The sequence below is a fragment of the Phallusia mammillata genome, chromosome 5, assembly GCF_965637545.1.
Source record: "Phallusia mammillata chromosome 5, kaPhaMamm4.hap1.1, whole genome shotgun sequence".
NCBI classification, from domain to species: domain Eukaryota; kingdom Metazoa; phylum Chordata; class Ascidiacea; order Phlebobranchia; family Ascidiidae; genus Phallusia; species Phallusia mammillata.
In genome coordinates, this window is record NC_137256.1 from 4,968,392 (window position 1) to 4,989,399 (window position 21,008).

The 21,008-nt window shown below is 36.1% G+C and overlaps 4 protein-coding genes across 5 annotated transcripts; 1 reads left to right on the forward strand and 3 right to left on the reverse strand.

Moving 5' to 3' along the window:
* Positions 1 to 690: 690 nt before the first annotated feature.
* On the reverse strand, positions 691 to 7,633 carry LOC145227670 (autophagy-related protein 13-like). Its single transcript, XM_080092555.1, has 12 exons — positions 7,399 to 7,633; positions 6,943 to 7,109; positions 6,682 to 6,819; positions 6,463 to 6,609; positions 6,312 to 6,395; positions 6,137 to 6,245; positions 5,950 to 6,071; positions 5,316 to 5,386; positions 4,764 to 5,256; positions 3,675 to 3,810; positions 3,485 to 3,607; positions 691 to 872 (listed from the first exon to the last, which is right to left on the reverse strand). Exons 1-12 carry the CDS (start codon positions 7,540 to 7,542, stop codon positions 792 to 794), a joined length of 1,815 nt encoding a protein of 604 aa, XP_079948681.1. The 5' UTR covers positions 7,543 to 7,633; the 3' UTR covers positions 691 to 791.
* Positions 7,634 to 7,799: 166 nt separating this feature from the next.
* Positions 7,800 to 12,805, forward strand: LOC145227673 (uncharacterized). The gene is made up of 13 exons (XM_080092557.1): positions 7,800 to 8,359; positions 8,480 to 8,661; positions 8,831 to 8,901; positions 8,954 to 9,084; positions 9,493 to 9,635; positions 9,852 to 10,027; positions 10,104 to 10,191; positions 10,250 to 10,299; positions 10,368 to 10,520; positions 10,586 to 10,757; positions 10,902 to 11,065; positions 11,126 to 11,317; positions 11,393 to 12,805. Exons 2-13 carry the CDS (start codon positions 8,551 to 8,553, stop codon positions 12,699 to 12,701), a joined length of 2,760 nt encoding a protein of 919 aa, XP_079948683.1. The 5' UTR covers positions 7,800 to 8,359; positions 8,480 to 8,550; the 3' UTR covers positions 12,702 to 12,805.
* On the reverse strand, positions 12,738 to 18,099 carry LOC145227669 (uncharacterized). Of its 2 annotated transcripts, none has more exons than XM_080092554.1 (15): positions 17,363 to 18,099; positions 17,127 to 17,209; positions 16,851 to 16,968; positions 16,622 to 16,717; positions 16,218 to 16,553; positions 15,746 to 15,858; positions 15,320 to 15,459; positions 15,139 to 15,247; positions 14,896 to 15,015; positions 14,655 to 14,821; positions 14,459 to 14,578; positions 14,158 to 14,277; positions 14,019 to 14,083; positions 13,783 to 13,949; positions 12,738 to 13,398 (listed from the first exon to the last, which is right to left on the reverse strand). In XM_080092554.1, exons 1-15 carry the CDS (start codon positions 17,454 to 17,456, stop codon positions 12,916 to 12,918), a joined length of 2,331 nt encoding a protein of 776 aa, XP_079948680.1. In that variant the 5' UTR covers positions 17,457 to 18,099; the 3' UTR covers positions 12,738 to 12,915. The 2 variants fall into 2 exon arrangements, with proteins under 2 accessions (XP_079948680.1, XP_079948679.1); XM_080092553.1 differs by having other exon boundaries at positions 13,783 to 13,952.
* Positions 18,100 to 18,400: 301 nt separating this feature from the next.
* On the reverse strand, positions 18,401 to 20,216 carry LOC145227671 (activator of basal transcription 1-like). Its single transcript, XM_080092556.1, has 3 exons — positions 19,933 to 20,216; positions 19,138 to 19,330; positions 18,401 to 19,071 (listed from the first exon to the last, which is right to left on the reverse strand). The coding sequence occupies exons 1-3, from the start codon at positions 20,114 to 20,116 to the stop codon at positions 18,702 to 18,704; spliced, it is 747 nt and encodes a 248-aa protein (XP_079948682.1). The 5' UTR covers positions 20,117 to 20,216; the 3' UTR covers positions 18,401 to 18,701.
* Between the last annotated feature and the right edge of the window lie 792 nt (positions 20,217 to 21,008).

Genomic DNA, 21,008 nt, shown 5'->3' on the forward strand with positions numbered 1-21,008 from the left:
ACATATGTCCAAATTTGAATAAATCTGAAGCACTCTTTCTTGACCAAACGAGCGTTACAAACCAGCGTTAAAAATTTTACGTTTCGGGGGCCTGTGGGTGAACACCTGGGTCATTCAGGGTCAAACTTCAGGAGGATCAAATTTTGGTTAATAACTAATATCTGTCCAAATTTAAACAAATTTGAAGCACTCTTTCCTGACCAAACGCATATAACAAACCATGTTTTAAAAAATTTGCATTTTGGGGGCCTGTGGGTGAACCGCTGGGTAATTCGGGGTCAAACTTCAGGAGGATCAAATTTAGATTAATAACTAACATCTGTCCAAATTTGAATAAATTTGAAGCACTCTTTCTTGACCAAATGCGTTTAACAAACCAGCGTTAGACAGAAAAAAGAAAAAAAAATACGGACAAAAACAATATGTGTCCCCTTCAGGGAAGGGGACCCATAATAATGGGGGCAAATAAAAAGGAGTCATCCTGCATTTTTTCCCTTTCACCATACCATCTAACAATAGTGAAAAATCTATTAGCCTACTTCCTTTATAAATACAAAGCGTATGAATATTCTTTTACCCCAGGAGGCTAGTTGTGTTGTATATTTTGATTATGGTAATACAGTAGTAGGCCTTAATTGTTGATTTGGAAGTACCCTCACATCAACACTTCCCAAACAGAAAACAACAACAAACACTTTTAGTTTTTATTTATACTTTGTACTAGAAGTCGTGTTTTTAAAATGAAAGCATGATTGAAGGGGGCACAGTGTACAGGAGCAAGCACACAAATGTCACGTATGTATCTCTGAAATAAATTCGTCAAATTCTGCCATGTCTTGCGCACAGACTTCCAACTCCTGGGCAAGGTCCAGCTTGAAATGAAAAAATAACAAACAGTTTAGCAAAAAAATCAAAGATTACGAGGCAATGACACTTAAACTTCACCAAGCAAAATACACTCAATTTAAGTAAGCCTAAATGCATTTCAGTAGAGTTTATTTTACTTTGTGAGCGACACAATTACACTATAACCATCACCAAGCCAGAAATAGCTTGCAACGTTAGGAGCGCGTTGCAGTGGAGGGCACAATTGGTGAATGAGAGCTAAACGCGCTACAAGAAAGTGAGGTTGGCGCATTGTGAGTAAACAGGGGGAACGTTGGTGGGCTAGTCCAGGGGGGGTTACAAACTAACCACCCTTGTTAGTAAAAGAGGGTGGGTACATTTGCCTATGACTTAACCATATTTACTGTAAAAGGCACATGCTTCATTTTTTGAGTAATATATCACATTGCAATGCGCTTAACATTTCACCTCGTATAAAAAACAAGGTTAAATGTGATGCCATTGAACACCAAAACCAGTGGTATCCAATCTTTTTAAATAAAACCCTTATAAAACAATTCGAAACATTTTTATTTCTTAAGGAAGATAAACTTTTTGAATAAACCCACCACAAAACAACTTCAACCAATTTTTATTTCTTAAAGAAGACAGACTTTTTAAATAAAAAACTCACAAAACATTTTAGAACTTTTTTATTTCTTGAAGAAGACAGACTTTTTGAATATAAACCCTTATAAAACTAGAATGGTGGCTTTCTGATATACTTCCATTTTATATATTCTATACGATATTTACCAATTTACTATACATATCATTTGATCTACACATATGATTGTTTTTGTTAACAAAAACTAATGGGTCCCCACATGCGTGTTTTTGCGGATTTATGGTAAACAAATGTTGCGGTGATTTTTTAATTCTTAAGGACAAATTTTTAGAAAGCATTAACCCAACAATAAAAAAAAATTGTTTGTATTTTTTGCACTATTATTGTCGTATAATTACAAAAACAATAAAAAAGAACGAAACAAATACTTTCAATTTAATCTCTTGCTTTGACCCAGATATTGTCGTCCAAGGTCCGGTTTTAAACACAATTTTTTTCTAGAAAGCTGTAACAGTTGTGTTACAGACAATTAAAAAGCGATTTGCTGCAAGTGTATACATAACTTTTCATTTAACTTTGTTTCGCAAAACGAGTTTTTCATTTAACTTTGTTTCGCAAACGAGTACCATTGACCTGTAGTAACCTTTAGGGTGTACACACCAAACGACTGTTTGACCTTTTGACACCGTTTTCAATAACACGCCGTCCTTGGTGTTCAACAACACCGTTTGACCTAATATATACATGCCTTGAGTATTTGATTCAAAAAAAAAAAACGCTACGTTATGACGTAAGAAAGTTCTGAACTGTGTTAGTAATACCTACTAATTGACCTTAAGTAACCCGTGGTCATGCAGCGGCCAACCTGACACTAAGCATTTAAAAAAAACTTTTATCTTGCAAAAAAGTCAAGTTTATTTTTTCATATTTAGTTTGTTTAAGAAAGTTTTGCTTGACATATACGAAACCGAAGCACGCTTATTAGGTTTAAATCACGTCATAGGTGTGAAACCTTTGTCAAAACTGAAAATGTGAGTGATAACTTCATAAAACGACATAGCATTGCTGTGCAAAACAGCTGATTTCTAATCACCGAAACGACGTCTCGTAAAACGTCTGTCCAACGTCAAGCTGAGCCCTCCCGCTCTGCACTATTATTCGTAAACGTACTCTCTTGGGACTTCTGCCTACAGTGTCTTTCTTGACCAAATGAGCGTTAGACACATTTACGTTTCGGGGGCCTGTGGGTGTGTCGCTGGGTCATTCGGGGTCAAACTTCAGGTGGACCAAGTTCAGATTTATATCTAACATATGTCCAAATTTCAATAAATTTGAAGCACTCTTTCTTTACTAAACGAGCGTTACAAACTAGCATTAAAAATTTTACGTTTCGGGGGCCTGTGGGTGAACCGCTGGGTAATTTGGAATCAAACTTCTGGTGGACCCAGTTTGGATTAATATCTCACATATGTCCAAATTTCAATAAATTTGAAGCACGCTTTCTTCACTAAACAAGCGTTACAAACCAGCGTTAAAAATTTTACGTTTCGGGGGCCTGTGGGTGAACCGCTGGGTAATTTGGGGTCAAACTTCAGGTGGACCAAGTTTGGATTAATATCTAACATATGTCCAAATTTGAATAAATTTGAAGCACTCTTTCTTGACCAAATGCGTCTCACAAACCAGCGTTGGACAGAAAAAAGAAAAAAAGAAAAAAGAAAAAAAGAAAAAAAGAAAAAAAGAAAAAAAAATACGGACAAAAACAATATGTGTCCCCTTCAGGGAAGGGGACCCATAACAATTAAATATATATTATTCACATGCAAAAATTGAAATTTCTCTACTAAGGTTCTAAATTTCTTACTGGAGAGGAATTCTTACTAGGTTGGAAACGGGTGGTACTAAATACTGTATGTTACCGCATGTCACCACGTGGTTTTCCGCTTAAAATACTGCATGGTGTGTGAAATGTAAGAATAAACCCCAACAAGGATAAATATGGTATTTAAAGACTATTTTTCACATATTTACCAATGTTTCATCTGTTTCTGTCCCTTTGTGTTCCTCAAACATAATAAGTTCTGGAATGTTTTCACACTCTCTATAGAAGTTCCCAAGGTCACCAACCGAGTCATCTCTCCCAAACGCTGGGTTCTAAAAAAGCAATACAGTATCTTTAGTGGCATAATTACAAGCACCACTTAAAGGAGTCTTATATTACCAGATCGACCATCACAAAGTCATCCAATCTTTGTTTTCCAAAATGTTCTGGTGTTCCTCCTGAACTTTCCTCACTGTGTTTTGATGTCAAACTGTCACTGCTGTCACTTCTAGTCTGTGACTTTCTGTCTCCCAACCTGTAAACACAGAGTAGCCTAATAAAAAATGAAAATGCTGCAAACCAAGTTATCTCGTTGTAGATACTTTCAAAGATACAAGACAATAGGGATGGGCTGAGCCAAGCCAAGTCAGAAGCAGAGGATTCGGTACTGAGCATCGCTGTTTTAATACTCAGTGCTTGGCCTAGTAGTTGCACAAAATGACCCGAGTATTAAATTCACATATGCATGCCCTGCTAACATACAAAACTAGTGTCCGAATGGGTACCCAAGAACAAAAATGACTGTTCTAAATGCATTGAATGGAGGAAAAACACGTATGTCTGGGGCCTGTACAGCTACACAGCTAGTAACTGCTTGGTGCTCGGCCAAACAGAACGAATCCAATTTTGGTCTATCCCTATAAGCAGGGTTGCCATACCGTCCTTATTTCTAAGATTTGTCCTTACTTTGACGGGCTATGTCTTAGAAAAGTTCATTGTCCTTATTTCTAAGAAATGTCCTTATTTTTGACTTCAGTCCTTCTTTAGTCTTATTTTCAATAATTACTGGTAAAATCCCTGCTACAAGTAAAAGTAAACCTAGACCTGAGCTGTTGCGAGATGCACGAAGTATTTTTTACGAACAGGGAGTGGCCGGAACGGATTGTTTCTGTCAAAATATTGCATATGATATGTTATGGCTCATATAAATGCAAAGATTTGTTCAAAAACGTTTGTTTTATTTCGTATAAAAATTTAATTTTTCAGTTGTCCTTATTTTTGGTTTCAAGTCGGTGGCAACCCTGCCTATAAGACAGTATAAGTTATATATGTTTTAATGAAGTTCACTAAACACTGTTCAAATAGCTCAGTTTGTGGTTGAAACAATAATTTAAAATGGGCTTTATATTCGAATCAATAAAAAATACCTTAAGTGTCTGCTATTATGGTGTATTTAAAGTTTGCATGTCTCCAAAAATAAATACTTGCCTATTCAACTCCAGGCCATTGTCTGAATCACTTTTTTGTGAAAGGTTGTCATCAGAGGCATTGTCCACATTTACAAGGTCAGTGAAAGGCTGGACCAAAGCCTCTGCAGCAGCTAGAGTTGCTTGTGCTCTGTTGGCAGTTTTACTCCCAGAAACAAAAGCACCAGATACAAGGAACGGTGGTGACGAAGCATATTTTGTGGATTGCTTGGTAGACGTTGAGTCATCTTTCCATCCCAATACAACTTTTCCATTTTTCTTGGGTTTTGTCACTGGAACATTGTGTGTTGGGGAATTGGGCAACAACACACTGTCTGCCTGTACTTTGGTCACATTTGAGTTATTCCAGTGACAGAAAGTTGTGGCTGTATTGTTTTCTCCATCTGGTTGTGTATTGTTACTTCTGGAATCTACATCAGTAAGATTTGATTCCGCAGCCTTTTGAGTGGGATTGCCGGAGGTGGTATTAATGTTTAAGGTTGGTGCAGAGAAACCTATGGAACATAATAATTGTTTCCTAACCTATCAAATAAATCACAGTATTGGATTATACCATATCTAATGTGGGAATGAGTACTCTTTACAGGACTGGAGCCCTTTGAGCTTGTCTGCACTTGTGGAATCCTAAAAAAAGTTTAGCGTTACAGTTTAACTCAAAAGTTTACCATCTAAATATTTGTTTTTTGTAATTGGCTTTACTCAAACATATCCCATGGTTAACAATCAAAACTACAGTTAGAGTAAAAGGTTAAAATCATAAAGAGCAGGGCTTTACCTGGCAATCACTGTTTACCTTCTTTAATAAACGATAAAATAAATGAATATTATAATCCTTCCATAATTTTTGACATTTAAGCAAGATATTATCCCTTCCTGAAACTGACTGATTCTGTTTTACCAAGGATTTTTATCATTCATTGGTTTTACTGTTATATATCATAAAATCAAACAACGAAAGTTTCGTTATCATTTAGGTAAATAATTCATGGTTTTAAAGACTCTTACAAGCAACAAACAAGCCGATATAGTTGTAATATGCTGTTTCAACACATATTCATGTAAGAATGACATAAGACATGTGTCGAAACAGCATGTTTTTTCAACTATATTGGCTTGTTTGTTCATTATTATTGTTTATGCCAGCAATGAAACAGAAAAAGATTTGAAAGATGATTTAAACCTTATACCTTTGAAACCCTGTTGAATTTGAGCGATGTTGAAATCTGTTATGTGGGGTGGTGGTGTTGGCTCCCCTTGGTGGAGTTCCAACAGTAAACATAGCTTTTGCATTAAAACCTCTGTCACCATCCTAAAAAAATCACACATAAAAAAGGTACTCTACTTGCGACAAAGACAACCGTTAACACAACTGACCGTTTTATCTGGTAGAGGTGATGCAGATTGGGAAGCGTTAAACATGTTAAATGAAGGGGAGTAGGACCCTTTTCTACCCAGTGGGTTGGAGTCAGATGTTTCACTTAACCTATAAAAATTATTTATTGTGTCAAGATAAGTCAAAACATGTGTGAGTTAAAGCTTTTTATATTACGTTCGAAGCCTTGAAGTCAGTGTATAGCAGGGTTGAGCTGCAGACGAAGTGTGATCATCAGCCAATCCCATCAGTTGGGTGGAGCTTAACACATGAAAAAGCTGTCAGACACATGTAACAAGCTGTAAGCATTGACATAACTAAGACTTACACTCCTTTTGTTGACACATGTAAGTTTTCGGTAGTTCGGTATGCAGCTGACATGGTGACTGTTCCAACAGGGCTCGCTACAGATCCAACTCTCAATGTTTTGAAACCCTCACCAAGTCCATTTAGGCTTATCTGACCCATATAAACTCTGGAGAAAACTCAGAATTTTAAATGAAAAAACAAAAGTATAGAAAAAAACGAAAAGTGTTCCAACACTAACCTGTAGCAGATAACATATTCTTTCCCCTGTTTTCTGGACAGTTTATAAGCCGGTGTCATGCGTGAAACACACAGCAAAGATCTTAACAGCATTGACATACGGTTGTAAACAGTGTGATGAATTCTGACATCATCACATCTAAAGCACAACAATTTCATGAAACTTACGAAAATAATGAAGTTTTGTCAATTATGATATTTTTGAAAACATGGAAATAGACAAACTACATAGTTAAAGGAACCACAATAAAAACTTGTTTACTTGTTAGTAACTCCAATAGACCAAACTTCTAAAACAAGAGAATCGGCATCGCTGGTTCTTAATGATATTTCAATCACTAATGATCGACCAGTGCTTGGATTTCCATTTGCCATTGCTGCCTTTACTTCCTTTAGGATTTCAGGATAGTCTTTAATTGCCAAATTAAACTGCAAAAAATGAGTTGCTTATTTAAGCACTAAAAGTACAATAATCATAATGCTAGCAGCCGATACACTTAGTTACAAGCAGTTACAACTGAATTATTGCATTGTGTTTTGTTCATATGCACCTTGGTGCAACAAACATAATAACACATCATGGTATTGTGACACAAAAACACAGGACACAGCTGTGAAAATCTAGTGGTTGTAAATAAGCGAAAAACAATAAGGAGATGGGAACAATGACAAAAGAACCCAGCAGCTGTACCCAGGAAAAAAAAAACAGGAAACATACCCATTCTGCTCCTGACGGAGTAGCAACTGATTGTGTGACGATTGATTTGCCAAGTCGACCCTGAACAATAACTTGGGCACTTTTTAAACACAAAAACTTGATGAACTTGTCCATGTCCCGCTTGTCTTGATGTGAGATAGCCATAATGTTCAAGACATTCACCAAGCAAAAGTTACTACTGTCTATACATAAAATACAATCTAAACCTAAAAATTAAGTATGATTGTTTCTTTGAAATATTTCTGCTATTTCTTAGCCCACAAATATAACAATAGGTTTATTCACAAACATTATTTTTGAGAAAAAAATATCTTTACATTTACTCAAATAATACTAATTAGTGTTGAAACAGTAAACAAACAGTGTTTATTTTTTCCCGGAAATATTATAGCTTAACGATGATAATACACATGAGTCTGCTGTTATTGCGCCATTTGACATTGCCGTTCCTGTTCCTGTTCCTATTCTGTTTTTAACCAACCCAGTGAGTGAGCGTGCCCTATGAATTGAAATCTGTTATGTGGGGTGGTGTAGATATTATACTTACACAAGTCAGTTCAAAACAGTACATCAGTGTTAACAAAGAATATAATTAATGGAAAAAGCACGCTGTGACTATCTTAAAAATGAACCTTTTATAATCTGGCGCAGTATTCTCATCCAATTTATTGTCTTGACTCTGGGCCATGTAAACAAACGCTAATCAGCTGTCAAGAAAGGACGATTTTCGAGCATTTTCATTGGTCAGAATGTAACGCATGAATAAAAATGAAAGGGAGTTACAAAAGATTTGTTGTGGACAAAACCAACAGTCATTTTCAGTGTTTCTGGCCTTTTAATATTTTATCTATGGAATAGTGACGTTTAGCACAATATATGTATTTGTCTTAACAAACAACAGAAGTTTTACAAATAATCCCGTTTTGGGGGCAATTTTTTCGTTTTCAGAAAATGGCGTTACGTAAGTTTTCTCTTTTATTACGTTTTATAAACATAAACACATAGTATTATTTCCTGAACAAATTGTAAATTGTGGAAATTTTATGAAAACAAAAGTTCTCAAATTTTCTCTGTTACGTAGGGAAATACCCTATCCTTTTTTACCTGACAAAACCATGCTCAACTGGTTAAATATGTGATTCTGAGGTTGGAATGGAATTCTACGACTACGTTTTTCCAAGCACAAATAAAGTTGGACCTAAAAGCAACCAAGATGCATTCACAGAGTATGGATGCGTTGAAGCTGTTAACCTGGAATTCGACGTATGTTTTGAAATAGCTACAGAAAAACTTAAAACAACTGTTTTCGTAATATAGTCAGATTTTCTACTTGGTACAAAGCCTACTGCAAACAGAGTCCTTTCATTTGGCTTGAAAATTGTGTCACATTTTGTTTTTTTGCTCATTTCACACAAAAAAGTTATGTTTTTAGAATGAAAAGGTTCATTTTACTGCCAAAAAAGAAAAATCTTTGCTTCATACTTTAGACACTGATGTGCACAGGTGAACTTATCTAGTTTAAAGTTTTTTCTTCCTCTAAACACTACTGTTGTAGGATCTTTGTACCTAGTCAAGATGTTCATCCTTTGGGCAAGCCAAACCAAGTCGACATTTTATTTCACAAGCCAGGAATTGCTGACCTGTATCAAGATCGTTGTGTCATAAATGAGGCTGGAAAGCGACAAGGTAATACAAAGTAAACTTAAACCATGTTCTCATAATTGATTTTGGTTGTATGTGACGTAATAAATTGCCTTTGAATTACATTTTAAGTTTATTGTTGATAAAGTTTTTTTCTTAAAACTTCTGGTCTTGAGTCTAAAGAACAAAAAAATCACTTTTTGTGATGGTGGTCAGTTATATGCTTGTTAACCAACGCTAGTTTGTGTCTGCCTATAGTGCCATGTTTTATGTAGTAGACGTGGTAGAGATGGTTCTGGTTAGTTGCATTTGAAGTCTCAAGCCATAACATTTGTTTGGTCAAGTAAACTGTCCCTAGTTACTAATACACAATTGGTTGTTGGTGCCTTACTTCATCCGAACTATTTTGTTACTACTTACATCCTAGGTAATTAGTAATTATGATTTGTTAAGTTGAAGTGGTGTCTAATGTGGAGCAACAGATTCACAACCTTCTCACCGACCACCCTGATGCTTACCATGGCACAGCTTTAAAAGAATATTCACACCTTTTCCCTTACTCCATTACACAAGACTGTTACTATGAACCAGCTGAGGCAAGTGTTTATAAAACCGACTGGAGTACAACTGATGTAATCGAGTTATCGCTGGACAAGATGTAACTTTTTCAATAAATTATACAGTCTAATAAAACTGGGTAGTTTTTAGCAATCAATACTTTTTAGAGTGAGTTCTGTAGCATCTTAGGGTGTATTTGGTTCTGGACATCATATGAATGATTATTGTAAACAACTATTAGTTACATTTTGTAGGAAGAATACATGGCCACAAGACAAACAAAAAAGTTGCTAAACCCAAGTCATCTTGACATACCTCGAAATGTACTGAATGAACATTTATTGGAGGAAGCTGTTTTGCAAACACAGAACATGAATTATAATGCAGATTACACAGGAGGTTGTATCGATTATGTCGATATGGGACCTAGGTAAGGTTTTGAAATCTCTACCCTATGATTTTAAAGATCATTTTTATTGATACATGTTCTGTTTCAATTGTTTCAGCAAGTATGGGAGTAGTGGTGTGCTTATGTATCCACAAGGTTCTGCAATGGATGCGGTTGAATTTCAGATTGTAAACATTAAAGCAAAGGTTTGTTCAAATGTGGTGGATAAAAGTTTCCTCAATGCAATGGTAGTTTTGTTTTCAGAAAACTGATGATTTTGTTTCACCTCAATTGGAAACGGGTTCAAAAATCAGGTGAGTAAGTCCACAAAAAGGAATACAACTAATGTAAACAAAATGTGTAACAGTGATTTTGATCACAGGTGGAAACTGAATGGAACAGTTTTACAAACATGCGCTTCCTCCCCTTCTGATAGGCCTGATATTAGTATGTTTGGAGCAAGGACTCATAACGGTGCTTTAATTGCATCTTTGACCAAGGACCAGATTCATTTTATTGATGAAGACACCTCAAGGTGTGTTTGCTGTTGCTTGATGCACAAGCATTACATTTTTTGTTACTTTAACATGAACAGTTTAGGTCCACGTTCACTGACTGCAACAGCATAAATGCATGTGGTGCTTTTCAAAGCACCTCCACCATTAGCAGTTTAGATCTCAATCCATACATGGCAGGAGAGAGTGTTGTGGCATTGTACAATGGTTCAGTGTATGCATGGAACTCCACATCAGAACAAAATGTTAATGACAAGGTGCTGCAAACATGAGTTTATTTTACATCTCAGGCCATATTTCACTTTTTGTTTTTGAAAAGCTTTAAAATCTATTTGTCCTGAACCAGTAGTTCTCTGTAAAAACTAAAGAGTATATGTAATACGTCTTTTATATTTATGAAGGATGCTTCAAGAGGGCTACAACGGCTAAATTTTTCAGAAACTGACACCCTATGCGATCAATGGAGTCAAGTTGTATATGCAGCACATCCACATCAGATTTACCTCGCGAAACGTTCTGAAGTGAATGTAATAGACATGCGATTTAGAAGTCCAAGTCCTTCAAAGTAAATACTTGACTTTGGTTTTGTGAATGGAAGTGAACTTAGCCAAACATTTTTTTTCAGAGTGCTTTGCTTGCCACACAACAATGAAAATGAGAAAATTATGACTATTTTACCGGGATCTTCATTTCACCAAAATAGCTATGAAAATACCCAGCACATTTTTCAGTGCCTAGTTGCTACTCAGTACAATCTATTGTTGATGGATCAAAGATACAACAAAGAGCCACTATTGCAATGGTCACTTTGTATGAGGTACATTGTATTCGTTGTTGTTTCCAGTATTCTGTGTAGATGTTTTAACATTGTTTCTTGTCAAATGTATTGCAGAAAACCATGCCAACACTTAGCTGCTGTTAACATGCAAGACGAAAATAACAACATTTCCTTAGTGGTAGCAGCAAATCAAATGCCTCAACAGTTACATAGTTTTCAATTCAAGATGGAAAAGTCCACACAAAAACCACCAGTTGCAACATGTGTACCAAGGTCCCTTGGAAGTTTTACTACCATCAAAAGAAGTTTATCACAGGTGCCAGTGCCTAGGCACAACAGTTACCTTCAAAGACGACTTAGTCAACCAGTTGTGGGCATTACTGCATTCAGTCATGAAAATAGTGCAGTTGTAATACAAATCTCGGAGTGTGGCGATGTTATTTACCAACCTCTGATACTGAATGATGTCACACAGGTTTCGGACGAAGGCTCGTTTACAAAAGGTTTGTCAAGTTCATTGTTTTACAGTGAAAAGGCTAAGAAACAGGAGAAGATTTCTCAAGATATCTATCGACAGTGGGCCTGTGACATGATTTCATACGGTAAGGATGAATTTGAAACCAGTCGAGGTATTTCAGCAACCAGGTTTTCTGCGGCCTCATTGGGCAGTAGAATTAAAGCTGAACTGATGGGAACAAAACAAAGTCAATGCCTAATATGTAATAGTGTTTGTTTTCTGTGTGGACCTACTGTGAACTCCACCTCTCCTGCAAGTCAACAGCAAGATGAAAATTCGGATTGCAGTGACTCAACTAACCAATACATTTGCCAAACGTGTAGCAACCATTTTGAATTGAGTGGAGATTTGTTGCATGCTCATGAAACAGGCGTTCATCCAACACAGAACAGAAGAGCAAAACTTGATTCAACTTATACAGACAATGAATGTGAAGTACAAGACTTGCACCTTATAAACACAGATGGTGCGACAGATTTAGGTGTTGTTTTGGTTTCCACCTGGGACAACACTTATGAACAACTGTGGACTAAATTGGAAGCACACAGATTAAAAGAAGAAAAAGAGGGAGAGCGTAAAGCAGCTTTGTCTGTACGCGACATGCCATCAGAGCGAATAACTATGGAAATTGATGGAAATAGTGTTGACCGATCAGAGAAATTGACAAAAACTCCAGTTAAAACTGTCGATAAGCCTAACGATTTGCCTACTACCTTAAGCATACCCAAAACACCTTTGGTGACAATGTCAAACATTTCTGAAGATAATGTGTTTTCAAAGGGCCTGGCAAAAAGTAGCCCAACAGCTTCACCCAGGCGAAAACAGGTCAAACCATACACTCCCAATTCTCCGTTTAAAGCATCTCAGAAGTCCAGTAGGAAAAAATCCATGATTGGATTCACATGATTTTACTTTGCTACTTGCGTTTATATCAGGGACATGTTGTAAATTTTTTGTTCATGTATTTGCACATTTAGATGAATTGCAAATAAAATGGAAGACAGTGACAACTTGAAAAAAAACAATAGAAATATCTGCAGTCATGGAAAAATACATATAAAACCAATAAATGTAATAAAAAAAGAATAAAAATAAAAAGTAAATTCAAAACTGAAATAAATTAGTCATGAACAAAACATGGATTTGAGTGTGGATTAAACTCATCTAAATCTGATTCATCATATATTAACCTCCTTAGAGCTTGTTCTTTTGAACTAAGAGGCTTTGTATTATTCAGTTGTTTCACTCTTGGCTTCAGCCTTGGATCGTGATGTGTTTTGTATTCACAATCCAAAGGCTCCTTATTTGAAGTATGTATCGTCTGCATTTCAATAGTTTCCCTGTGTTTTACTTGATGTTCAAAATTGACAGTAGTGTATTTTGGGTCAATTTGCACTGTTAAATCTTTTTTAGTCCTTCTGGATTTTGATATCACCTGAGGGACAGTGAGTTGCTTTGAATGTTTAGGACTGTTATAAATGTAAGGTTTTCTTCGCCTTGATGGTGATGGACTTTCATCTACTTCCGTAAAGGAGTTTGATGAGTTTGCCCGCTGGTGAGTGTAAATGTGGTCACTGGCAGGCTTCTCAAAGTCACTTATTTTCTGTCAATAAGGGTTTGGGTTAGAAATGAACAAATAGGGTTGATGCGTATGTGTAAAAGCACCAAGCCAATAAATGAAAAGCCAATGTATTATTAGTGCAGTTGGTGACAAGAGATAGTGTATCCATCCAACCACACTCTAGTTTGTTGGGAGTAACAGGCTAAAAAGTCATGCCCCAGCTATTCTGTTCAATGCCATAACTATGCATAAACAACAACAAAATTGGCTCACAATAGCCAAGCAACTGCTTGGTAACCGAAGTGATGTCGGCTGGGTGTCTACAATAGCCCATCTCTTTTTTGACTGTCTGCACTAATAAGCCCTTATAGGTTGAAGCAGTATGCACTGTCTGCATCTTACAAGTTAAATATTTTTTTAAAATACCTTTTCTGACGGACTGCCCACAGAACTCTCCTCATTGTCAATGGCTTGCACAACAGAGGTATCAAGATGCACAATATTGTTAGCCGCAGCTGCTAAAAGTTTCTTTCCAGAATGTGGCCTGCTTCGGCTGTGTTGATTAGTGGTTCTGCCTCTAGTTTGTAAATTTCCTTCTGAAACAGGTTGCAAATGAGAATGGTATTTTACAACACACCAGAAAGTGAAAAACAACAACTTACCAACTTGACTGTAGTAGCCACTGTTAAATTGTGGCATTTTTACCTTTACTTTTGGGTTGTTGTCCCTAACAAAGAAGATGAATAGATAATTTTACAACACACACATGTTTGGGTCAGAATTCAGTGGGAGATTACTTACCTGGTTTTGTGGCTTTTGATGTCAAGCGTTTCCATTGATTTGGAAATACTGAAAACTGGTACTTTGGTTTGTTTGTTAATCGGTGTTGTGTGTGTGGAAACACCTTTCAGTGAAGTATGGCTAAAAAACGAAAATAAGTCTGCATTAAAATAAACTATTTTTTGTAGTTTTTTAAAGATTTTGTATTAATATGGAAAGAGGAAAAAAACTATTTGGTTTAAAAAGAAGAAAAGGTATTTGTGCTTATGGGCAGTTACATGCATGCTTATGTATTAAATATTATTAAAAAAACATGACAAACCTATAGGTAGGAGCTTTATCAAAACCATGGCTCTCCCCATCTTTACTTTTAACTTCAGATTGAGGTAGAATTGCAGTTTTATGTACAGACGATTTTTGTAGATCACCATCACTCGCACATCTAATTGTAAAAAAGACATAGTTTTTTTTATCAATTTGAGACAAACATTTTACGCAAAAACTGTTAAGTGCAATACCTGTTTTCAGATTGCTTTACATCAAGCAAAGATGACATGTGTATGCGAACATTCGGATCACTGTTAAAAGAATGGTTGGTTATACCCTTGTGCGCTATAATGTCCTCCAAAGGAAATGATTGCCTTGTGAGACCCAGTACATCATGCCTTTCAGCCTCATATGACTCCTGTTGGTTGAAATTTAAGCTGTTTAGTACGAGTCCAAGCATAACCTTCACTTAAGAAATGGAAACATTTGTACCTTCATTAGGCGTTTGACGGCATCAGACAATCTTAACTCCCTGCTTGCCAAAACGGGATCATGGGCAGTATGTTTGCTTGTCCACATAAGCGATCGCTTCGGACGAACACAAAGGCATACCTAGAAAGCAGAAAATAGCACCAGTCAATATAACCATAGTGACCGTTAAGTGCAACTTGAAGCAGCATTTAAGAAGTTTCATAGGCACAATTTAAATCACTTAAGGAGAATTGGTTTCAGTACTTGAACTGCACTTGAATGGACAAGTTGTTTAGACACGTCTTTGTATTCGAGAGTAATAGGGTTTTTAAATTCGAGTTTTGCCTCCCTCTCTTGCCAGTTCGAGACCAAGCTGAAAAAACAAAAATACAGTTTGAGGGCTTGTACTTTTCCACTTTTTTTCATATTTGCAAAGTCTAATGACCTTTGGTTATTGTCACTGGTGTCAGAATGTTCTCCTGGGAAAAGGTGAATTGTATCTGATTTTCGTTTCATCATCGGGTTTGAACTGAATTCATCATCCGGAATTATTGTACTTTTTATGTACAGATGAATATTGGTCCCCTAAACACGTAAATTTTAAACACAAATAATTTCAACCCCTTTTCACAAACAAATGCACTTATTTTTTTGTAATTACTTATGGTTGCGAAAGTTTAATGTATTGTTACTTTTGGAGACAAATTTACAAATGAGGAATTTAGTGGAGATTGTTATCATGTTTTAGCAGATTTTATAGTAACATACAGAGAGTTTTTGGATTCAACAATGCATATATTTTTGCCAAAACTTTAAAGATGTCAGACACTGAAACTTTCAAAGAAGTTTAAATATAGTCTTCTTAATTTACCTTTGGCATCTGGGAAGCAGCTATCAGACTGATGAGTCTTATTTCCCATACACACACTTTAAACTCTTGTTTCTTGCTGTTGTATCTGAATGACATAGTTAAGTCCCCAGCACCTGAAATAAACACACATTTTGTATGTTGAAATTGAAGTTTAGTTTACAGTAATCAACTATTATACAGTGTTTGTTTGGTTAACTGTAACTTGTTTTAATGGCACTAAATTATCTGGTGGCTTTACGAATGGTATTATGAGGTAATGATGTGGTAAAAAACAAACTGATAGGTTTAGTACATTATGTAACATGTTTCACTTCTTCATTTGCATTTTGTTTTAACTATTAAAGATGTGGTTTAAAATACAAATTCAATTATTCTGGTTCTTGGTTATATTATGGTCAGATATATAGGGAAGCACCAATCGAAAAATTTGACTTTGATACCAATTAAAAAGTTTGACTTAAGCACAACTTACTGTCATCTGCAGCCGAACAGGATGAGGAGCCAAGGGAGCTTAGGCTGCCATAAGAACTTCCTATTGATCGAACTGGAGAGGAAATCATCTTCCTTTCTTCTTTCAATTCATCCCAGGCAAACCTCTTGGACTTGTAAGAGTTCGTGGTTGGGGATGCTCTTCCACTATCAATGCTCTCATCAAGATCGGTAGATTTAGTATTTGTTTTTGCTTGTTCAGATTCTTTTGGTGCAGGTCGCTTGGGCGACTTAGATGTTTTGGGTGTATATATTTGTTCATGCTTGCCACTTTTCTTTAATTTTTCTTCAGCTTTTGTCTGCGGCTGGTTCAAATTCCCTACAAAATAGGCACAGATTAAAGCATTGCTAAAAACTACATGTTTACCTCAAAACAACAAGGTTTACCATATCCATGATTTTTTAGGACTTGGAGGCAGCCTGGGTCACTAGTTTGATCACTACAATCTTCTCCATTGCTGTTTTGGATGTGAGGCTTTCCACCTGTGAAATACACAAGGCAGAATGAATGTAAACATGATGTGTACTATAAAGTTCCACACAAAACATTTACATTAAATAACATAGACAGTGCATCCAAATTAATAACAATTGTGCAATGACATCTGCTACTTACCCCTCTTAATAAGAGCTTCCAAACACTCAGCATGGCCTTCAGAACAAGCATAATGAAGTGATGTATTTGCACTGACACAGTCAGCTTTGTTGGGGTCAGCATCATATTCAAGGAGTATCTAGATTTAAATGACCTTTGTTATTCAAATTATTCAATACAAGCTCACTTAATTATTTCAAACAAAACCAATGTGTTGGTAATTTAATTCCTCATTTTGTACTTTAATGCATTTAACTAGGGTACAAAACTGTATACAATTTCGAAAATGAAATATACCTCTACAATTTCCAAATCCCCATTATAGCAGGCTTCATGCAATGGACTCCATTCGAACAATCCAATTGTGTCTGGATCATAACCTGTATATTCAATACATAATGTGTGACTACAATAATAATTTTCTTTTAACTTTAAATCAGCACTGTTATTTTGACTACAAAACCAACTTCTTAATATTTTTATTATTGTTACAGAGCACAGAAACTACCACATTACATTCAACCTACACCTACCCTGCTTCAATGCTAATTTGGTTGCATCAACATCACCCAATCTAACTGCAACGTGAAGGTCGTTGTCGTCCAATTCTTTATCTTCGGGTGTCATTTTTGCTCATACTTGTCTGCATTTCATTTACACGCTATGACTTATCTTGATGATACTGCAAAACATATTTTAATCACTAACTTTCTTGTAAATAAGTTTGTTACGTAAAAGCTATGTCAATACTGCTGGCCTAGTTAACCTTTTTACGACCGCCAACTGTACGTCACGGAGAGACTAACACGAAATTTACGGCGCATTTGACCATAAGTAAACATAATGGAACAGACATGACACATTCGTACAGGAACAATACCGATCCCTCTTTGTACAACAGTGGCAAAGTACATAGTCACGCACCACACAAGCCTTTTGTGTTCGTAAACAGTAAATACCGCGTGTGGTCAAACCTCGTAATCTCGACCATTGTTTGTTATCAAGATGGCGATCGTCAATGGCAACGGGCGCGCGAAAAAGGCGCGTTTGGCGCAACTTGTCAGCCAAGCGCAAACTAATGTAGGGCCGGGGCCATAGCAATTTTTACCAGATAAACTTGTGTTTACTCGGTTCACATGCTGTATTAATGTGTTTAATATATTTCTTGTATGTGTTTCAATTTGTATAGCGACTTCTTCTGATGTTAGAAGTGGGATTCGAACCCACGTCTCTATTAGCATGGTGGGCTGATAACCCAGAGATCGATGAATATTTTGTCTTGAATATGCCGCTTTGAGTTTTACGACGACCCAACCTGTGCTCGAGTACAAAACGGGCGCTTTCAAGTTTTAATTAGCCAAAAGAATAACCATAATTTAACCTCCCGTAGTCTTTACAAAACACGTGTCAAGTGCAAAAATCAGCACCCAAGTTACCTTTGGTCAGCTGAAGTTCAAACTTATTATTGTGTCAAATTATTGCCGAAATTTTATATCCGACTAATTTCACTGATTGTAGTCACCACAAAACACAAGCCATGTTGTCTTATTTGTCTTATGTACTGTTTACAATACAAAATGTTTTAGAAACAAAACTAACTTGCATTAACCACAATTGATTTTTTCAAAATATGCTTCAGGTCAATAATATTTAGTTATTTTAGGATTAAATTTTTCAGGTGGGCTTAGTGAAGTGGTACTGAAACTGTATGCAAATATACTCGATTAATAATAAAGTTTAAACATTCTCCATTATTTTGGAAATTGAAGAGCAGATGTAGGCACATTAACATGTAACATGCAATATTTGATTTTTTACAAATATTGTATGTTGTGCTTGCATACTTCAACAAATGACCAACAATTTTAGTTTTCAACCAAATATTTTATTTAAAACAGCTTTTCTCTTTGTTGGATATTCAGAATTAGCATTCAGTTCATCCCCTTTCCTCTTAGTGTTTGTATGTTCTTCTCCTTTAAGGCGATGGAGCTTTTGCTGTCTTTCTTTTCGAAGTTCCTCTACAGTCTTTCGCTGGCGAATGTGCTGCAAATGTTTACTTTCTTCCCAAACTTCACCCTTTTTCTCTTTTCTTTGTTTTATACTAGCAAGACGTTTGCTTGCTTCTACATTCGCAACAAATGCAGCAGTTTCTTTTCTTGCCTGGGTCTGTTCCATTCTTGTCCTTTGTTTCTTTGTCTCCATTTCATGAGCTAAGCGTTCTGTCAAATGACGCCATTGAAATCTGGTAATCAACACATTCATAAAATTGCAGAAAATTATTTTTCTTAAGTAAATGACATTTTCAAACCTGTGTAAGTATTTGACATTCCACAAATAATCGGAAAATTTGGATTTTTTACCATCTACAATCAATGTGTTGTTAAGGGTTAGGGCAAGTCTCTTTGCAATTCTTTTGTCACCCATTTCTATCCAGCCCTCCGAAAAGGAACCCTTGTTGTATTTTGCTTTGAACTTTTTCTTCTTCTTTGACGGGTTGTGATCTTAAAAAGATAGATTAATAAGTTACAACTGTAGGCCAAAATAGCTTAATGTAGTTCAAATTCAGCACAAAGCAAAAAAATGCACCATCCTAATACGAATGGAAAGCTCAGTAACAACTAAAACTGCATGCCCACCATACCAAGAGTGCATAAACATTAGTTCTTCCATAAACTGATATTCAGCTATGGCTTGTAGTTTTACACATCCCCATGGAAAGTCTGATCATTTGATAAAACACCAGGTAACTTACTATCTTTTATTAAACATATTTACTTACATTTTTTAAACTGGATGTTTTTCGCTAGTATGTATATATATAATGATAATATTTTGCCATTATTTTTACATCAACATGCCAATCTACCTCAAAGTGCGATGAATGTAGACATACATTGCTATATTATAAGTGTAAAAAAAGCTTTGCAAACATTATATTGGCAATGGACCTGGTTTGGATAACTTAATTTAAGCCTTAATTAACTGAATTTACAATTGCAATCAAAAAGTTGAGTTGAAAAAAGTCTATCAGTAGTCAGTACTGTTAACATTGCCATGTACAACAAGCACTATTTTAACACAGAGGTACTGGTTAATTACTTACCATCAGGTTGTAGAAAAATCCTCCCAACTTCTCCATATTTCTCAAACATTTGTCTGATGTGAAAAGGTGTCATTTTCGGAGGGACAAAGCTAATGTAAATAAGACCAGGAACAACTTGTTTTACATTATTTGATACAGTTTCCGGCTCATGCTCGCCATTGCTTACTTCAGGCTCATCAGACATACCAGTTTGTTATAAATTGCGGGGACAAGCGACCATCAAAGTTACTACAGAAGTAAACAATCAATACACATGGCACAAAAAAGTCCCGGACATAGTTGAAATAATCCGTACCATTACAGTGTCAGCAGTAAGTTATTTTTACATGGTGTTTATGTACCCGGTATTGTTGATGGTTACAAATCTTAAATTTTATCAATTGATTTTTTAACATATCTTATGTAAACCACATATAAAACAAAAGTAAAACAATGCTTTGGTATGTGACAGTTTCAGTTACGAGCTCAGTTTAAGATTAGTTGAATGTTAAATGCTGGCTGTATTTACATCCTAAATTACTAAACAATATTTTACCATTATTTGCTACGCTGTAAAAGAATATTGCCATTCAGTGCAGTTCTTTAAAAGCAGTGAAAATGTCTTATAAATTACGTTTTGACTCGACCTTTCACTGAAACTCCACAGCGCAATTGGTATTCTACAACAGTGGTCGGCAACCGCCGGTCCGCGAGGAGTTAGTCACCGGGCCGTATAGTTTTTCAGGTTAAATGTTATGAAACATTTTGCCCATGTATCCCGGGCATGATAAACTAATTTAAGCGTTTTTATAGCTATATATTTGTAGTTTTTTGAAGACCGGTTCGCGATAAAATTTTAGTTTCAAAACCGGTCCGCAGTGCAAAAAAGGTTGCCGACCCCTGTTCTACAACATCACCACTGATGTGGTTTGTGTATGTAGCCTACCTGAAGTGCACTTTTATGTGGGTCTAGCAGTCTCAACAGTTCACTTATGCCACGAATTGCGTGTATTCTGTGACCCTTTGCGTCGTGTGTAGGTGCGTGTTGCCATATTTCTTAGGGGACATGTGGTTCATTAGCTTATGCTCGCGATAAC

Bases quoted from the DNA above. Each gene is read 5' to 3' on its own strand.
- LOC145227670 (XM_080092555.1), bottom strand. From the start codon at position 7,542: ATGGCTATCTCACATCAAGACAAGCGGGACATGGACAAGTTCATCAAG. The intron at 7,110-7,398 runs GTATGTTTCCTG...CATTTTTTGCAG, and splicing joins CTCCGTCAGGAGCAGAATGG to TTTAATTTGGCAATTAAAGA. The intron at 3,608-3,674 runs GTAATATAAGAC...TTGCTTTTTTAG, and splicing joins ACTTTGTGATGGTCGATCTG to AACCCAGCGTTTGGGAGAGA.
- LOC145227673 (XM_080092557.1), top strand. From the start codon at position 8,551: ATGGAATTCTACGACTACGTTTTTCCAAGCACAAATAAAGTTGGACCT. The intron at 10,758-10,901 runs GTGCTGCAAACA...ATATTTATGAAG, and splicing joins AACAAAATGTTAATGACAAG to GATGCTTCAAGAGGGCTACA. The intron at 11,318-11,392 runs GTACATTGTATT...AATGTATTGCAG, and splicing joins CAATGGTCACTTTGTATGAG to AAAACCATGCCAACACTTAG.
- LOC145227669 (XM_080092553.1), bottom strand. From the start codon at position 17,456: ATGACACCCGAAGATAAAGAATTGGACGACAACGACCTTCACGTTGCA. The intron at 16,969-17,126 runs GTATATTTCATT...ATTTAAATCTAG, and splicing joins GGGATTTGGAAATTGTAGAG to ATACTCCTTGAATATGATGC. The intron at 13,953-14,018 runs GTAAGTTGTTGT...AACCTGTTTCAG, and splicing joins TGGCTACTACAGTCAAGTTG to AAGGAAATTTACAAACTAGA.
- LOC145227671 (XM_080092556.1), bottom strand. From the start codon at position 20,116: ATGTCTGATGAGCCTGAAGTAAGCAATGGCGAGCATGAGCCGGAAACT. The intron at 19,331-19,932 runs GTAAGTAATTAA...TATCTTTTTAAG, and splicing joins GATTTTTCTACAACCTGATG to ATCACAACCCGTCAAAGAAG. The intron at 19,072-19,137 runs GTTTGAAAATGT...GTTGATTACCAG, and splicing joins AATGTCAAATACTTACACAG to ATTTCAATGGCGTCATTTGA.